This window comes from Calliopsis andreniformis, chromosome 6, assembly GCF_051401765.1.
Source record: "Calliopsis andreniformis isolate RMS-2024a chromosome 6, iyCalAndr_principal, whole genome shotgun sequence".
Lineage (NCBI taxonomy): Eukaryota > Metazoa > Arthropoda > Insecta > Hymenoptera > Andrenidae > Calliopsis > Calliopsis andreniformis.
In genome coordinates, this window is record NC_135067.1 from 6,484,916 (window position 1) to 6,503,720 (window position 18,805).

The following is an 18,805-nucleotide window of genomic DNA, read 5'->3' on the forward strand; positions in this document are numbered from 1 at the left end:
ATCAAGTAATTTAAAGATAATTAAATGATTTAGATACGGGTCAATTTTGTTTGCATAACTTTATAACTTTTATAATATATAAATGATTATTAATTTCGCTTAATTTTTTCTGAATTGGTGCAGCATTTTATGCAATTTTAAATATTGCAAAAATTTGCCTACTGCGGGCGCTTTTACAGGCACAGACTTTTTAATATATTAGAGTTACAAATAATTTTTTACATTTTCGTTAGGTTGTTTTTATATATAAACAATTTTATGGACGTAGTACTTATGATTAAATTTTTTAGAAATAACTACAACCCGTTTTTTATGAAAATTTAGTAATAATGTAAATAGATGCGTATATAACGCATGTATTTATTAAAATTAATTGTAAAATTCAGGTTAACTGAGATTTGACATATTTCCAAAAATATTTCATTTTAATTCTTACCACTGGCAGCGTTGTAATCTTATTCGAAACTTAATCGATAATGTTGGATGCGACACGAAAATGGTATTTGTATTCAAATATTCTGAAAATAATAGACATGTAAAATATTAAAAATAAACGTTAAAACTACGTAATTACACATCAATCAATTTATTACAATATTATAGTTTATTGTACTAAATTGGAATGTAGATTTATAAACAAAATTTTTATTTTGATTTTATAGTATATTCATATTAAATTAACAAAATGAATTTGTATAAAAATATTTTTAAATAGTATTTGCTTGGTACTAAATTAAGAATGAATATAAATATATTGAAGATTTCATAAAAATAACAGGCATGAATAAATAATGAATTTGTGATAAATAATGCGTATAATTTGATTATCCTCTATCATTCTAATTTACGCTTTATTTGAATGTAATAGTAAATAAAACGGATTTTTCTGTTACCGTGAAACTAATGGTTTTTTATGTATAATTAGTTTGAAGTCTCAACATTTGTGATTCGTATAATGCAAATAGTTCGAAGAGAAAAAGTACTCTTCAATTCAAATAAATGAAACATCCTGTTTCATTGATAAACTACTTTTTCTTGGTATTCTAATAAAAATGTATCGTAGTATTAAATTCTTTGTTATTACTAAAGAATTAACAATAGACTCTAACGTATAATAATAGTTTCTTAAAAGTTATTGCTTATTATTTATATACTTGGTTATGTCTGCGTGCAACAGGTGTGTGTTATTATATGTTGACCTCATTTACTTTCACACAATTTTAGTTGAATTATGCTAATAAAAATTTATGATAATTTGTCGATACGACAAAAATTGTTGAGTATGATAATTATAAGTCGAATGATAATAAATTTTTTTCCTATTTAATAAATTATATAAGTGAGTATCTTGAATAATTTTAAGATATAATGTTATGATAAAACGATATCATATAATTAATGAAGTTTAACGTTTTTCTTATTGATTTTTTAAAGATATTGGTGGCTTGCAAATCAACAGCTTTGGTAAAATGAACTAATGCAATTGAGTGTAGGAGTTCAACAAGAGTCAATTAGATCATAAGCTAATTCCTGACAGAAAGGCTGTTCATATTATAGACATGCATAATTCTGTAGTAGTGTTCCAGTTGTAAGATGTATCTTCCGTGTTTTAAACCACGATCAATATTTCTGTTTGGATTTGCAATTGGTTTTCTTCTCGCATTATCTTTTTTTATTGTTGAAGATACATTTTATGGTACTCCTTCTTGTAAAAGCTCTTTATCAAACACTAACAGTGAACGGCGGAGTGCTCTTCTTAAATGGCTTATTTCTGATACATTAAACAATGAAGAGATTATTTTACAAACATGGAAGAAAGAAGAAGAGAAAGATAAATTTACACATGTCTCATATAATAAATGGCTGAAGGATCAGAATATGAAAATTAATAATATTGATATGGATGCTCATCTTTATGGGCCTAAAAGAACAGAAAAATTAGAATCTGATTGGTTAAAATCAAGTGTTTCCATCACTTGTATTGTGTTTGTGAACAAAATCAAATTAGCAAAGTCTATTCAGAATACTTGGGGAAAGCACTGCAATAAATTATATTTCTTTGGACAAAAAAATGATTCTGAAGTGCCTATTATAAACTTGAAGTTAAAGCTTACATCTTCATGGCAACTTTTATGTGAAGCTTTCAACTATGTTTGGAAAGAGAATGAATCTTTACAGTGGCTTATCTTTGTAAAAGATGACACATTGGTGATTCCAGAAAATTTACGCTTCATGCTTGCCCCACTGAATCACACACAGGATTACTATTTAGGTCATGCAGTAGTGCTGTGGGGGCAACCTTATAATATTGCAAGTGCAGGATATGTAATTAGTATGGGAGCTATTAACAAATTAATTGGTATGTTTAATAATTCTGAAAAATGTGCAACTGGTGGCAAATATTGGAAGCAAGAGGATTATTACCTTGGTAAATTTTGTATTATTGTAACTTACTAAAACTTATGAAATGTATGTACAATAACATTGTTCTTAATGATTTTCAGCTAAACACTTGTCATCTATGGGAATTTATCCATCAGATACAAGAGATCAGTACTTGAGAGGTACATTCCATGGGTACTCTTTGCAGGCCTTGTTATGGGGAATTGTTAAGACTGCTAGTTATTGGACTCGTGCATTGTATCCAATACAAAATGAATGTTGTTCAGTTATGTCTGTAACTTTTAATGTTGGAGAACCTGACAAAATGTATACTTTAGATTATTTATTATATCATTTGCATGTCCTAAAAAGTCCAGCTATTTTTGGAAGTAGAAAAGCACCAACAACTGTACCTGATGAAAATGTACTGTTATTACTTTTTTTCTTATATTTTCGTGGAAAGAATTTAGAGAATAATGAATAATTATTATTTTCAGGTATGGAAACTTGCACTGAAAGAAGAATTTAACATCACAAATTTAAGTAATATTTCCAGTGACACTTATTATGAGATATGGCATGCAAAGTATTCTGAACCAGAACAGTTAATTATTAGGAATCGTTGGAACAAACGAGCAGATGACTCGAATTAAATTTTTATATATCATGATCTTTATACGATTTTTTAAACAAAGGTGCTATGAAACTAATAATTTTTATAAATCTAGATGAATTGAATTAATCCACTTATATACCTCGTTCTTGAAATTAGTAATTCATATTTCCATATCTTTTACCCATGACAATTACGTTACTCATTTTATCTATACAAGACAGTTTAATCATTGTTACAACTCTTATTTAAATATTGATGTTTGATATGTTTACATACAACAGTATTGTTTTTTATTTGAAATGTTTACCAATTTTTTGAAATATACATGTGTTGTGTTTATGCCAGTAATAGCTTTCATTGATATGAATGTGGGAATAGAGGCATGATATTGCTTGATAACTACTTCCTTTGTTACACCATCACTGCCTTATCTCACTAATTAGGAACTTATTAACGCTTGTAATGACCGTGATAACTAAATCTCATTTCCACTCTCAAATATATGTCAGGAATGTGGAACAATATTTCCCCATAGTGTCTAGTTTGAGTATTCCATCTCTGAGTGGTAGAAACGCGCAGACACTGTCTAGCAGCATCATCCATAACTGTAAGTCAAGATCTTTGGTACCTGATGACATTATAAATATGTGAATACTTTTACAATAATATTGTATTTATGACATTTCTATGTAATACAAATTTTATTTTATGCTAATAAACATTTAGTTCTTCAGGAACAAAGACTTTCATTCATTCATAAACCATTACTTTAATCTAATTTGTATTAATGACCCATATTTTTTTCTTCGAAATGACTTATCAGGTCGTACATTACTTATCACTTATCCGCTTCCTTTTGGAGGTGGATATATAAATGTAGGAGTTCATTAATTGATGTATTTGGTAAAGGAGAGCCTACCAATAATGTTTCATGATATTGTTTTGAATTTTTGGAAATGCAGTAACATTTGCTAATTCAATACAATGCAGTGGAATTTATTCTGGAAGATTGCAATAATTATTGCTATTGAGGGACAATTAATTAGTGTAAATAATGGAGTGGAATCTTCGGAGATGGGAGAGATGGGAGAGATGGGTGAGATGGGTGAGATGAGTGAGATTAGCGAGTAAGTAATTTAGTGCGATTTCTTTTAAATATTGTTAAGGTCTTATAAATGTAAATAAATTTTGTAGCATAAATATTCCATTGTTGGATAGTCCAAATCCAGATTACAGTGTGAAGAAAGGTGGAAGAAGACGTTTATTTGCAGGTGGTTGTAGTAGGCCACCAGATCCACCTATAAATGGTAGAATACGATGTTCAAAGGACAGGTAATGCTATTTTAATGTATAAATACTACTGCCATTTATTATATTCCAATACTAGTTCCTATAGTTTATCTTTTTACAGTGGATGCATTGCAACTTGCAATCAGAATTACAAATTTCCAAATGGAGTAATGCAGTTAGCTATAACATGTACGAATAAAGAATGGCATATTTTTGGTACAGAATGGAATTCTGTACCTCATTGTGAACGTGAGTTCTTTTTTAAAGAAATCAATTAATATACGATATTATTTGAAATTAAATATAACTGTATACGTTTTCAGCAATTTGTATGCCTGAATGTTTGAACAATGGAGTATGTATTGCACCTCATCAATGTGATTGCTCTGACGGTTTCACTGGACCACAGTGCCAATTTGAAAATATACCGTGCATGGAATATCCTCCGCCGGTGCTTAATTCTCATAAATTATGTAATTCAAAGTATGCTATCCTAGGAATTGTTATTTTATTTTTTTCTTATAGAATGGTTTTAATTAGATAACTGACCCTTTCTATATTCTGTTTTCAGATCATGTACCATATCCTGTCTTAAAAATTTCACATTTCCGGATGGCACATCTGTTACCAATCTTATTTGTAAGAATGGAAATTGGGTGCCTACAAGACAAGATTGGGTCTCTGTACCTAACTGCGCACGTACGTTTCAGATTTGCAAATTGTAATTAACAGATTGATATGATATATGTATGCAATTGTTATGACATTATGTTTATTACAGCTGTATGTGATCCACCTTGCCAAAATGGAGGAGTTTGTCTTTCATCAAATTTTTGTCAGTGTCCACAAGCATACAGGGGGTCTCAGTGTCAATATTGTAAGTGTAATTCTCATTCTGATAAAATGCAATATGTTAATGCAATAATATTTTATAGCCGCGGATGCTTGTAATGGAGAGAAAATAGGATTTAACGGGGGTTTCTACTGCACCAGTAATGGTGATAGTTACTCATGTTCTCTGAATTGTCCTGCTGGGGTAGAGTTTGAATTTTCTCCTGCTGCACAATATACATGCTCCTATGCAACAGGCGAATTTCAACCACAACCAATACCTCAATGCAAGTACAGTGAAAATATGAATGTGATTTCTTTGGGTACCACCTACAACTCTTATGTTCGAGAGACTAATCATACATGGACTTATCAAGACATGTATAATTCTAACAGAAAGCAATCTCCATCGTATCAAACCAGCTACGATATCTCGAATATCCACAATCAGGAGGATAATACGACTATGAAAACGGTAATGATTTAAAATTTTTAATATTATGTAATTATGTCTTGACAGTATTTCTTTTTGTTTTAGATGATATTTAATTCTCTGGAAGATAACATGTTATTGCTGGAAGAGAAACGGCCAACTCCAAAGACTTGTTTCACTTGGGGCGGAGTACATTACAAATCCTTTGACGATAATGTATTTAGCTTTGATAGTGATTGTTCGTACATTCTCGTTCAGGAATCACAAGACAGACTATTTACCATCATAGTACAGAACAGTCCAACTTGCAAAACTAAAGACTGTTATAAAATTATACAGATTTTTATCCAAGATAAGGAATATATTCTGTCGAAGAACGAATTTGGTGTTCCAGAGTTTCGTACTGCAAAAAAATTGTTACCCATTCCTGCCCAGCTTCCAGCTTTAAGAGTCGAGATGTCTGCACATTTTATTGTCGTAACGTTGGATTCATTGGGAATACAGTTAAAGTGGGATGGTAGTCTTATGCTGCAAGTCGAAGCTCTTGAAAATATGTGGAACAAAACAGTTGGTCTCTGTGGCAATATGAACAGTAATAAACAAGATGATCTGACATGTAAAAATGGAGATCACGCGAAAAGTGTCGGAACGTTTGCATCTTCTTGGCGGACAGAGAAAATTGGAGGTATAACTTTGTCGTGTATTTAACTAGAATTTCATTTATGATTATTGACACTCAGTTTTCTCGTCATCTTTTCAGAAACGTGTGATGAATATCCAAATACAGGCCATGCTTGTGAATCTAATCCGTTTGTTGCTGCAGAGGCCATTCAGTTCTGTACTCAGTTGCTCTCCGATTACAGATTTGGGGCTTGTGCTGATACAATTAGCGTTCCTGAATTGCAGAGCGCATGTTTGTGGGATTATTGTGCGTGTACGCACAATGATAGAAAGAAATGTGCTTGCGAAACGATGAATGTTTACGTCAGACAATGCGCTCATAAAAAAATTGTGTCTTTGGCTGGTTGGAGAAACGACAACACTTGCCGTAAGTAATCACATATAAAGTGACATAAACAGAAGTTATGAATTTTTCATTTATACTGCAGCTATGCTTTGCAACAATGGAAGAGTATACATGTCATGTGGCCCGAAGATTGAATCCTCTTGTTGGACAAGCGCAGAGAGAAAATCGTCTACTGATAGTTGCGAGGAAGGTTGCTTCTGTCCAGAAGGAACTGTGGCCCATGAAGGGAAATGTATATATCCTGAAGAATGTCCCTGTAAGTTGCGTGGGAAACTGTTTCAGCCTGGTAAGAGTGTGCAGAAAGATTGCAACACTTGCACTTGTATCTCTGGAAAATGGGTATGCACTCAAGCTAGATGCAGTGCTAGATGTGCTGTCATTGGAGATCCTCATTACACTACTTTTGATGGACGACATTATGATTTTATGGGAAAGTGCAAGTATTATCTAATGAAAGGTGATGATTATAGTATCGAAGGTGAAAATGTTCCCTGTTCTGGTGCTATATCTGAGGTTCGTACTGTTGATGTATTTCTTTATTTTTAAACATTTTAACTAGCTTCCTTTACTGAAAATCTTAATTGTGCTTTCAGAGTATGGGGCTTGTTCCACTTGATGCACCGTCTTGTACTAAAACTGTAACAATTAATTATAAAGGCACTTCTATAAAGTTGAAACAGAATCGACAAGTGCTGCTTAATGGAGACGACTTAGGAGCATTCCCTACAGTTGTTGACAATATTCGAATACGCGTTGCAAGCAGCATATTTTTAATAGTCCATTTGCCAAACGGTTTAGAAATATGGTGGGACGGAATATCCCGTGTTTATATCAATGCTCCTCCAGAATTTCATGGCAAGTTATTTCTTAAATTTGTTAAATTTGCTTATATAAAAAGATATTTTAATTTTCTACTTTACTACTAGGTAAAACTAAGGGACTGTGCGGTACCTTCTCAGAGAATCAGAAAGATGATTTTATCACACCTGAGGGTGATATTGAACATACAGCAGTTTGTTTCGCTAATAAGTGGAAGTCAGACGAGATCTGTGCTGATATTCCAGAAAAGGAATCAGATCACCCTTGTGACCTGGATCCACAAAAACGGGAAACTGCTAAACAATACTGTTCTTATTTGTTCACTGAAATATTTACTGGTAATATTTAGATGACTGATAAGATGTATTTCGCTTATTGTAGTGTACTTACTTTCGCGTTTCGTTTTCAGACTGTCATTGGCATGTGGATCCAGAAGCATTTTATAAAGATTGTATGTTCGATATGTGTTCTTGTAAAGTTGAACTTGGTCTATGTCTTTGTCCAATACTGGCAGCGTATGCTAAGGAATGTGCTACAGCTGGGATAAAGCTCTCCTGGCGTCAAGACGTAAATGAGTGTAAAATACATTGTCCTCCTAATCAAGTCTATCAAATTTGTGGAAACAGTTGTACAAGGTACGTTATGGTAAAAGATTAATAAATGTTAAAAATTTCAAAATATTTAATATTCAAAATATTATTAGGTCATGTGGAGATATATCATCTTATCAGGACTGCAAGCAAGAATGTGTGGAAGGATGCAACTGTCCAGAAGGAGAAACATTAGATGTTCACGGCGAATGCATTCCAATTGGACAATGTCCATGTATATATGGAGGATTAGAATTCAAAACAGGACATAAGGAAGTTAGGCCAGGAAATAAAGCTCTTGAACTTTGTACCTGTGCGAGTACGTTTCTTTAAAAATAAAATATGTTTTGTTGCTTTCAGATTAAACATTTATAAGCGACTTTATGAATTTTTCACATAGGTGGTGTTTGGAATTGTCGACAAGCAACTCCAGACGAAATTCGGGAGTATCCTTCAACTAAGGAACTTTTGACTTCTTGTGTGGCAAGCGAAAACTTAGAAGTTACAGATTGCGTATCAACAGAGCCTCGAACTTGTCGCAATATGCATAAGGCAATTCAAAAACCATCTATTTGTAAATCTGGCTGTGTCTGTAAGTCTGGTTACGTTTTGAATGAAGTAGGTGGTAAATGTATCAAGGAAGAATCTTGTCCATGTCATCATGGAGGTCAAAGTTACGAAGAAGGGTCTGTCATGCAGAACGAGTGTAATAGTTGTAAATGCACAAACAGTACATGGAAGTGTACAGACAGAATATGTGCAGGTAATGTTATAAATATTTTCTACAATTTTATAGAAGTTATATAACATATTTACTTATTGAGATATCTATTCTAACGCAGGAGTTTGTTCTGCTTGGGGAGATTCACACTATAAAACATTCGATGGAAAGATCTATGACTTCCAAGGAATGTGTGACTATATTCTCTCTAAAGGATCTTTAGGCAAGGAAGATTCTTTCGATGTATCAATTCAGAATGTACCTTGTGGAACAACTGGTGTGTCCTGCTCGAAATCAGTAACTCTTATGATTGGTAACCAAAATCCAGAAACAGTTGTTTTAACTAGAGGAAAAGAGCTACCTGTTGGAACATTTAAAAGAATTGCAATGAGAACAGCTGGTTTGTTTGTTTTTATCGATGTACCAGATTTAGGATTAACTATTCAATGGGACAGAGGTAATATTTTTAATATCATAGTTTCTTTGCGCGTTGTTAGGAATCGTAAGGTTTTATTTGCTGTATTGCATTTTGTTAGGTACTAGAGTTTACATAAAATTAGATCCTAAATGGAAAGCTCGAGTTAATGGTCTTTGTGGAGATTATAATGACAATAGCGAAGACGACTTTAAAACACCTTCTGGCGGTATATCAGAAGTATCCGCTAATTTATTTGGAGATTCTTGGAAGAAAATCGACTTTTGCCCAGAACCTAAGGATGTCAAGGATCCTTGCGAGCAACACCCGGAACGAAAATTATGGGCTGTACAGAAATGTGGTATTCTTAAATCTTCTATTTTTGAACAATGCCACTCTGAAGTTGAAGTCGAAAGTTACCTACATAACTGCATCTTTGACACTTGTGGCTGTGATACAGGTGAAACACTTAATTTCTTTTTAAATTATTAAATTACTTTTATTTCTGTTGAGGAATTAAAAAAAAATAGAAAAATAAAACATTAGAAACTTCACCTCTGTCATTAGTGTAAAGAATTTTCTTATCTTTCAGGAGGCGACTGTGAATGTCTTTGCACAGCTTTAGCAGCATATGCACAGGAGTGCAATTCGAAAGGTGTTCCTATAAAATGGCGCAGCCAAGACCTTTGCCCAATGCAGTGCAATGAAAACTGCAGCACATACTCTCCTTGCATTACTACATGTCCACGTGAAACTTGCGATAATCTGATGATTCTAAAGGATCAATCTCGTCTATGCTCTCAAGATACCTGCATCGAGGGTTGTTCAATTAAATATTGTCCTGAAAATCAAGTATACACAAATGATAGTTATACAGAATGTGTTCCCAAAGAAACATGCAAATCTCTCTGTACTGAAATAAATGGGGTAAGCTTAAACACTCTGAAGAGTGCTTTATTAATAAATATTTTGATGTAATAATAATTTGTGTTACAGGTAACTTACTACGAAGGTGACATTGTTAGTAATGACGATTGTCAAACATGTTTCTGTAGCCGAGGTAAAATATTGTGCAAAGGAGAGCCTTGTACTACTACCACCGTTGTTCCAAGTACTGTTCCACATGAAGAGCCACAGAAATGTGTGGAAGGATGGACTGCTTGGATAAATCAAGATCAAGCAATCAAGGGTAGAAAAATTAAGGATGTTGAGCCTTTGCCCAGCTTTTTAGATTTGGTAATACGTTACCAATGTTCTAACGATTTAAGTTAATAATTGTTATTGTATGCTCACTTTATGTGTTTTATATTAAAGACAAGTATAGAAGGGTCTGCAATGTGTGACAAGAGTCAGATGATTGACATAAGATGTAGATCTGTGAAGCATCATTTAATGCCAAAAGAAACTGGTTTAGATGTGGAATGTAGTTTGGAACGTGGACTTTATTGTCAGTCTCAACCCAATCTTCCCTGCATAGACTTTGAAATCAGTGTTCTATGTCAGTGTTCAGCAACTACCACAAACAGCATTGTTAACATAACAGGTATTTATCTTACAAACAATTTACATTTATTATTTTAAGCTAATAGTAATGCTAGTTTTGTTATAGAAATACCAACTACTACTGAAACTGTAAGTGAAAAGTGCAGCATGGATCAGCCTTATAAAGTTAACCCTACAAATTGTCGTCTGTTTTATGAATGCACGCCAGGGCCTAATGGATATGAATATGTAGAAAAATCCTGCGGAATAGGTTTATCATTCAATCCACGGGAGCAAATTTGTGACTGGTCAGGTGATGTTACTTTAACAGGACCAGACTGTTCGATTGTAGCAACGACACCAGCGAAAACTGAATGGACAGTTGACAAGAAGACAAAGTCCAAGACCACTATATCGACAACTTTGGAAAAGAATATCATAACAACAAGTATGACCCATTTTTATATAGTCTTTTATTGGATTACTAATGATAAAGAAATGTTCTTTCTTTAGAAGCTTGCAAAGAAGATGAGTCATGGAGTGATTGTGCTATTAACTGCAAAAAAACTTGTGATTATTACCGTTATATCTTGCTAAAAGAAGGATATTGTAATGGTACATTAGAATGTATACCAGGTACAGTATTCTATAGACAACTAATTTATTGTATAGCGACCATTTTGAAGCAGTTTGTAAATATTCATTTTTAAATGGTTGAACATTTAGGATGCGTCTCAGTAGAAATTCCACAGTGTCCTCCACACAAATTCCGGAGAGATGCAGTAACTTGTGTTGATGAGACAGATTGTTCTTGCAAATCTCACAATGGAGAACCAGTTGTTCCTGGTGCTGTTTCAATGGAATCAGAATGTGAGATCTGTCAGTGTATTAATAACTATTACACATGTGACAGCTCTTCGTGTACCAAAGGAAATAATGACACAACTACTGAAAAATCTGTTACACATTCACCTATGAAAGCAACTACTTTTGACTTTGGAAAGCTTACAACACAGAGTCTACAGGAACATACATTTATTGTACCTAGCACTGTTCATCCACCAGCAGTTTGCATTAGCAACAATTTCATTCCTCTCATTCAATACTTGAATGACCAAGTTACATTTAATGCAAGCAGTACTAGAGGTCCCATATTTCCGGTATTAGATTCGTCGTTGAATGATAAAGTTCCTAAGTATTCTGTTGAGCCTTGGGCACCTGAATACAACGATATAGATGAATGGTAAGTCTTGATTTAAGAAAATGATTCAACCATTTTTTTAGATTAACTCTATAGAAATTATAAAAATATCGTAATTGTTTTTAGGCTCGACATAAGCTTTGAGAAACCTGAACCTATTTATGGTATTATCTTACAAGGCAGTGGTCCAGAAAATAAATTTGTAACTAGCTATAAAGTATTATTTTCTGAAAATGGTCATGCATTCTCTTACGTACTGGATGATAGAAAACAACCACGTGTGTTTAGAGGACCTATAGATAGTGTAAAGCCAGTAGAGCAGAAGTTTTATGAGCCTATTGAAGCGAAGACTGTCCGAATAAAACCATTATCTTGGAATAATGGAATAGCAATGAAAGTAGAGTTACTTGGTTGTCAAGAATTTATAACCAGCACAACTCCAGTGACACAAATTGTTCCAGTAACAACTGTGTTAACTGAAACAGTTGTGAATCCAGGTAAGATGAAACTAAATTGTACAGTTATGAAGTATAGTAACGATTGATATTTTCATTTTCATTTTTCTTTTTAGTGTGTGACGAGCCCATGGGATTAGACAGTGGTCTGATCTTTGCTGAACAACTCTCGACATCCTCTTCTTCTACAGATTTGTTGCCAAATCTAAAGTTAACGTCTCCGTACGTTTGGCATCCTAAGTTAGACAATCCATATCAGTACGTCAAAATTGACTTTTTGGAACCTCGTAACTTAACCGGAATCGCCACGAAGGGTGGTGAAGGTACCTGGACTACTGCCTATAAGGTCTTTTATAGTAACGATAACCAACACTGGAACCCAATAATTGATGAAAATGGCGAGGAAAAAGAATTTTTGGGTAACTTTGATTCTGAAACTGTTAGGAAGAACTACTTCGATAGGCCACTGAATGCAAAGTATTTGAAAATACAGCCAATAAAATGGCACGAACATATAGGGCTTAAACTAGAAGTGCTTGGTTGCTTTGCACCATATCGTAAGTATTATAATTAGTCTATTTAAATATGAAATAAAATGGTTACTTAGAAATTTATGGTATGTATATAGCTTCTGTTACGAGTACCACTGAAAATATTGTCACACCAATGCACATGGAAAAATGCAATTTGTGCAATGGAGTGTCAAATGAAAATGAAACTAACTGTAGATGTAAAGAACCTTACTGGTGGAATGGAAACACTTGTGTGTTACAACAGGAGTGTCCTTGCATAGTGGGACATATCCAGTAAGCATACATTTCAAACATAAATATGTAATGTCCCAATGATCACAAGTTTCAATAATTAATATTTTTAGGTACAATGTGGGTACAACGTACGTAGGTGAAAATTGTCAAGAGTGTGTATGCACATTAGGTGGAATACCGTTCTGCCAACCAAAGAAATGTGAGCCTTGCAATGAACCAGAAATGAAATCAATTGTTAACGAATTGTGCAATTGTGTTTGTAAACCTTGCCCTGTTGGCACACGACATTGTCCAACTAGTGACGTTTGTATTGATGAGAAATTGTGGTGTAACGGTATCCAAGACTGTCCTGATGATGAAAAAGATTGTTCGAAAGTAATTTCAACTACACCTTCTACCTTAGAATTCACTACTACAGAGAGAAATGAAGGCACAACTACAACTCCAGGTATAAAAATTAGATTCCAAAATGAGAGTCTGTAAATAATAAAATTAATGTTTCACATTCTTCTAGCTGAACCTAAAGTATGTCAAGATCCTATTTGTCCTCCTGGCTATAAAACAGTTTTAAAGCCACCTATAAGATTAGGACACTATAAAAAACCTCATGGCAGGCATGGAGTAAAGTCTTTGTCCAAAACTAACTGGAGAATTAAAGGACTGAGGTAGTACTTCAAGATTTCTTTATACAGTTTGCTTTGCTGAGAATTAATAAGAAATATTTCTAAACAGAAAATCCATGCAGCAGTATTCCAAACAAGTTGAAAACCAAGAATCAAAGTCTGAGACAGAGTGTGCACAATTTACATGTGTTCCTAACAAACCACCACCAATACTCAATAAGGGTAAACCTCAGATTTGTCCAGAGGCATCTTGTCCACCTGGATACACAGTAGTTTATGAAAAGATGAGCATGTACAAACTTCAGAAGTGTCCAAAGTACACTTGCAAGCCTCCGGTGCCACAAGAAGCAGTTTGTAATGTGACAGGGAGAACATTTAATACATTCGATCACTTGGAGTACAAGTATGATATCTGTAATCATATTTTAGTCAGGGATATGTATACTAACAAATGGTACATTACATGTAAGTACATTATAATACTTTAAACCTATTGTTGATAAAACTTTGAGAAGCTTAACTGAAACAGTAATACAACAGATTTGGAATATTAATTTTATAGTGGAAAAAGAATGTGACCCAAACAGTGGTCAGTGTATCCGAATCCTGGTGGTGACTATAGACGAAGACGTGATTGTTCTGTATCCTGATATGCACGTGAACATTAATCAGTATAGCTTTGCGCCAAGTTTAATAGGCCGACTTGGTAACAAATTTTCTACCTTCAAAATATCTAATATTGGTGATATCACGTATTTGGTGTCAAACTACTACGGATTTTGGGTGATTTGGGATTCGAATTCCGATGTCAAGTTAGGGGTGTCTACTCAGCTAGCTCGCAGAGTAGACGGTTTGTGTGGTTACTTTGATGGTTATATCACGAATGACAGACAATTACCTAGTGGAAATCAAGCACGAAGCACTGTAGAATTTGGAGACAGCTGGGCCATGGAGGGAGCACCAGGAGTACCAGATTGTAATCCACAAGTCGGTACTTAATTTTATGAAAGAAATTACCTAAAGAACTTCTGGTTGTAATTGTGTACTTTTTAGGTCTGTCCATACGATATGCAAGCGGAAAGTTGGAAGATTTGTAACATGGTAAAAGATTCATCGTTGGCAGTGTGTTCAAACGTAGTGGACTTAGAAAAATTTGTATCCCGTTGTATGGAGAGCACCTGCAATTGCCTCCATAGTAATCACACGTACGACGACTGTCGCTGTCGTACGTTGACTGGTTTTGTTACGGAATGTCAAGCCGTTGATTTCAATATAGATTTATCAACTTGGAGAAGTACTCATGATTGTCCTGTCGCTTGTAATCCACCATTTGTTCATAAAGATTGCTTTAGGTAGGATTTTAAGACACTTAATTTTGTTCCAGAAGATGATATGATGTGTAACAATTTTATTCCTTTTTGATCTTCTTCCGTAGAAACAAATGTGAAACCAGCTGTAACAATTTACAACAAATAGATCCCTGTCCAGTAATGCAAGGAGTGTGTTTCTCTGGTTGTTTCTGTCCCGAAGGAACCGTCCGTGATGGTGAGGCGTGTGTGCCTCCAACACAGTGCAAAGATTGTACTTGTGAGTGGCTAGGAAATTCGAAATTCATTAGTTTTGATAGAAAAAATATAAAATTCGATGGAAATTGCACGTATGTCTTATCGAGAGATATTGTTGAAAATAAAAAAGGTCCTGAAGATCATACGTATCAGGTAACTGAATTGATAATTCTGCAAAATATATTTTGAAATATATTCTATACCATGTAACTTTATCATAACAACTTGGAAAATAGGTATTAGTCTCAAATGGAGTTTGTAACACTGGCACATGTACAGAAGCTGTAACAGTTCTGTATAAAGGACACATTGTTGAAATTAAAAACAGTGTAGCTACTCAAGAGGTGAGTAGTAAAATAAAATTGTGATGTACCAATTAAATAGAATTATAACTTTTATCTTTATTGGCCTTATCTAGTTTGATGTACTAATGGATGGCTCAAAAGTACATAAGTTTCCCTTCAACACGTCCTGGTTAATTTTGGAACAGCCGTCCTCAGAAAAATTGCGTTTATTGATAACTCCTATTCAGTTAGAAATTATCAGTTACCAGCCAAACTTTGCATTTACTCTTACTCTTCCTTCACATATTTTTGGAGGAACAATGGAAGGTCTTTGTGGCAATTGTAACGAGGACCTTGAAGACGATTTGAGAAAGCAAGATGGAGAGGTATGGTCACTGGCTTTACATTATAATAAAAACAATAAGAGACAACTTTTAATACCTCGAACTAATTTCTTTGTTGCTTAGGTTGTAAATGATATGCAAGATTTCGGCACAAGTTGGTTAGTTACCGAATCCCCACATAGTACCAATTTCAACACGGAAGCATGCATTTCAAGTAATCAAAGTAAATGTATTCTACCACCAGCTGATCAAGATCCATGCAGGCAACTATTAAATCAATTAGATTTTGGACAGTGTCATAATCTTGTCGATCCGATGCCATACCTAATGGCCTGTCAAGACACTTTGTGTACTAGCAAGGATTACTGTGACAGTTTTGAAGCATATGCAAGAAAATGTCAACAAATGGGTATATGCCTAATTTGGAGAAGCAGCGAAGTATGTCCTTATACTTGTCCATCCCATCTGGAATATCAGCCATGTGGTTCTGCTTGCAAACAAACTTGCGACAGTGTTAATGAAATCGACAATACCAAATGCTCAAAGAATTTAGAGGAAGGTTGTTTCTGTCCTGATGACTTTGTTCTTCATAATGATACTTGCATACCAAAGAAAAACTGTCTTGTATGTGACGACGAAGGCCATATTGAAGGGGATGTGTGGTTTCCTGATGTGTGTACCAAATGTATTTGTAACAGGAAAGTCGTAAACTGTGAAAAAACAGAGTGCCCGGCTGTGGACACTATATGTGAAGAGAGCATGACACCTGTTGCTGTTAATAAGACAGATGAAAATTGTTGTACTAAATATGTGTGCATACCAAAAACAGTAACTACAGTAGCACCCATCTGTACAGAGGAAATCCAAATGCCTGTGTGTGGTTATGGACAGACTATGAAGGTATCTATCGGTTCTGATGGGTGCAAAAAGTTTATTTGTGAATGCTTGCCATTATCCGAATGTCCAGAATTGAACGAAGTTACTCCTGAAGTTGAAGAACTCTATCCAGGTTTTGTACAAGTGACAAACACATCTGGGTGTTGTCCAAGATCTATGACTATCTGTGATCCACAAACTTGTTCTCCAGCCCCAATATGTTCAGATTATTATGAATTAAAAACTATAATGCAAGAGAATGCGTGTTGTGCTGAACATAAATGCATTCCACGGAAAGATCTTTGTCTGTTCAATAATGGATCAAACAGTAAAATAGAAATATCAGAGAATGTGGTAGCAAAAAAAGTGGGAGAGCATTGGATGAGTGATAAATGTACTTCTTGTACTTGTGAACTTTCCGGCGAAGGTGCAAATCCAAAGTGTTCTACAATGGAATGCCTACAAGTTATGGACCATCCAGACATATCTGACTTTGTAGTAGAGGAAGTTGTGCTGAACGATAAATGCTGTCCAAACTTCCAAAGGTCTGCTTGTAAAGATGGAGATAAAATATATAATGTTGGTGAAGTTTGGCAACCAAATCCTGAAGACAGCTGCACTTTAATAGAGTGTATCAAAGACGAAAACGGAATTCGAAAGCAAGTAAAGGTGCAAGAATGTAATTCCGTTTGCGATCTTGGTTTTGAGTATCAACCTACAGAAAACAAAAGTATAAATTGTTGCGGACGATGCGTTCCAGTAGCTTGCATAGTTGGTAATGAACTGAACAATGTAGGTGAAGAATGGTACTCCCCTGATTTTTGTACAAAATATCTTTGCAAGTCTAGCAACGATAGTGTGCACGTAGAATCAATAATCGAAAAGTGTCCAGAAATAGATGCCTGGGAAGAAATAGAATTTGAAATAGAAAAGCTGTATATTCCAGGTCAATGTTGTCCACAGTTTGTCAAGACTGGTTGTCGTTACAACGATCAAATATACAAACCTGGAGAAAAATGGAAATCGATGGCGGACAACTGCGTTACTGAATTTTGTGCACTAAATGGAAATGTAACGAAATATAAGGAAGTTGAAGTTTGTTCGAAAAAATGCGCTCTTGGATGGACATATGAAGAACAGGTGGGAGAATGCTGCGGAAAATGTAAACAGACATATTGTGTGGTTGGAGATATGTTGTATGAAGCTGGTGCGACTTGGTCTTCCGCTGACAATTGCACTTCTTATACGTGCATGGATCAAGGGGACCAACTCTCTGTTAGCAGTAGTTCAGTGGTTTGTCCTGATATCACAAATTGTCCAGTTACTTCAATTTACACTCAAAATTGCTGCAAAATGTGTAATCTAACATCATTAGATCAGAAAACTGATCAATGTGCTGCAGACGTCTTAGAACCACAAAGCACTATTGGTATGTTCAATATGAAGCATCGAATACATGGATTTTGTAAAAATGTAGAACCTATTGAGGGTATTACGGAGTGTCATGGAAAATGTGAATCTACTACGTATTTTGATACAGGTAATAAGACATGAAAATAATAATTCAAAATATTTTAAGAGACTTTTCAAATGTCTTGACACCTTTTTCTTTTGCAGATAATTGGAATCCAGTCGTTAATTGCCAATGTTGTCAACCTACGGAATACAAAGGTCTTATCATTGAATTGCTGTGCCAGGACTTTAAGGTGATGAAGAAACAGGTTGCTGTACCAGTCTCTTGCTCTTGTTCTGCATGCATGGCAGGTGGCGGCTCTGGCTACAAAGGAAGAAAAATAGGAATTAAGGGTTAACGATTAAGATGAAGTAGAATGTACGTGAAAGGTTGAATGTAAATATTATCTTACCAGCTTTAAAGTAGATACAAAATACAAAAATATTATTCGTTGATTTTATTGAGTGATGCATATATATATATATACATATATATATACACATACACATTCATATATATATACACATTTCTTAACAATTCACATATCGGCTTTCTTCGAAGATATTGCTAGAGTTCATATTTTGAATTCCGGAGCATACTAAGTACAATAAAAGTTACTCAGTCTTCAGTA

General features: G+C 34.4%; 2 protein-coding genes across 2 annotated transcripts; both read left to right on the forward strand.

Moving 5' to 3' along the window:
* The first annotated feature begins 1,449 nt into the window (after positions 1 to 1,449).
* LOC143180354 (C1GALT1-specific chaperone 1) lies at positions 1,450 to 3,871 on the forward strand. The gene is made up of 3 exons (XM_076380027.1): positions 1,450 to 2,428; positions 2,505 to 2,806; positions 2,880 to 3,871. Exons 1-3 carry the CDS (start codon positions 1,594 to 1,596, stop codon positions 3,033 to 3,035), a joined length of 1,293 nt encoding a protein of 430 aa, XP_076236142.1. The 5' UTR covers positions 1,450 to 1,593; the 3' UTR covers positions 3,036 to 3,871.
* Positions 3,872 to 3,982: 111 nt separating this feature from the next.
* Hml (hemolectin) lies at positions 3,983 to 18,659 on the forward strand. The gene is made up of 36 exons (XM_076380014.1): positions 3,983 to 4,112; positions 4,228 to 4,330; positions 4,410 to 4,537; positions 4,612 to 4,771; positions 4,860 to 4,987; positions 5,070 to 5,165; positions 5,224 to 5,594; positions 5,658 to 6,237; positions 6,313 to 6,600; positions 6,662 to 7,092; positions 7,173 to 7,434; positions 7,506 to 7,736; positions 7,808 to 8,033; positions 8,102 to 8,307; positions 8,389 to 8,751; positions 8,831 to 9,166; positions 9,246 to 9,584; positions 9,717 to 10,051; positions 10,121 to 10,360; positions 10,439 to 10,667; positions 10,734 to 11,054; positions 11,120 to 11,242; positions 11,333 to 11,849; positions 11,934 to 12,304; positions 12,379 to 12,819; positions 12,891 to 13,068; positions 13,140 to 13,477; positions 13,544 to 13,694; positions 13,762 to 14,117; positions 14,215 to 14,639; positions 14,706 to 15,004; positions 15,088 to 15,370; positions 15,454 to 15,561; positions 15,636 to 15,887; positions 15,969 to 18,261; positions 18,339 to 18,659. The coding sequence occupies exons 1-36, from the start codon at positions 3,983 to 3,985 to the stop codon at positions 18,530 to 18,532; spliced, it is 11,832 nt and encodes a 3,943-aa protein (XP_076236129.1). The 3' UTR covers positions 18,533 to 18,659.
* The last annotated feature ends 146 nt before the right edge of the window (positions 18,660 to 18,805 follow it).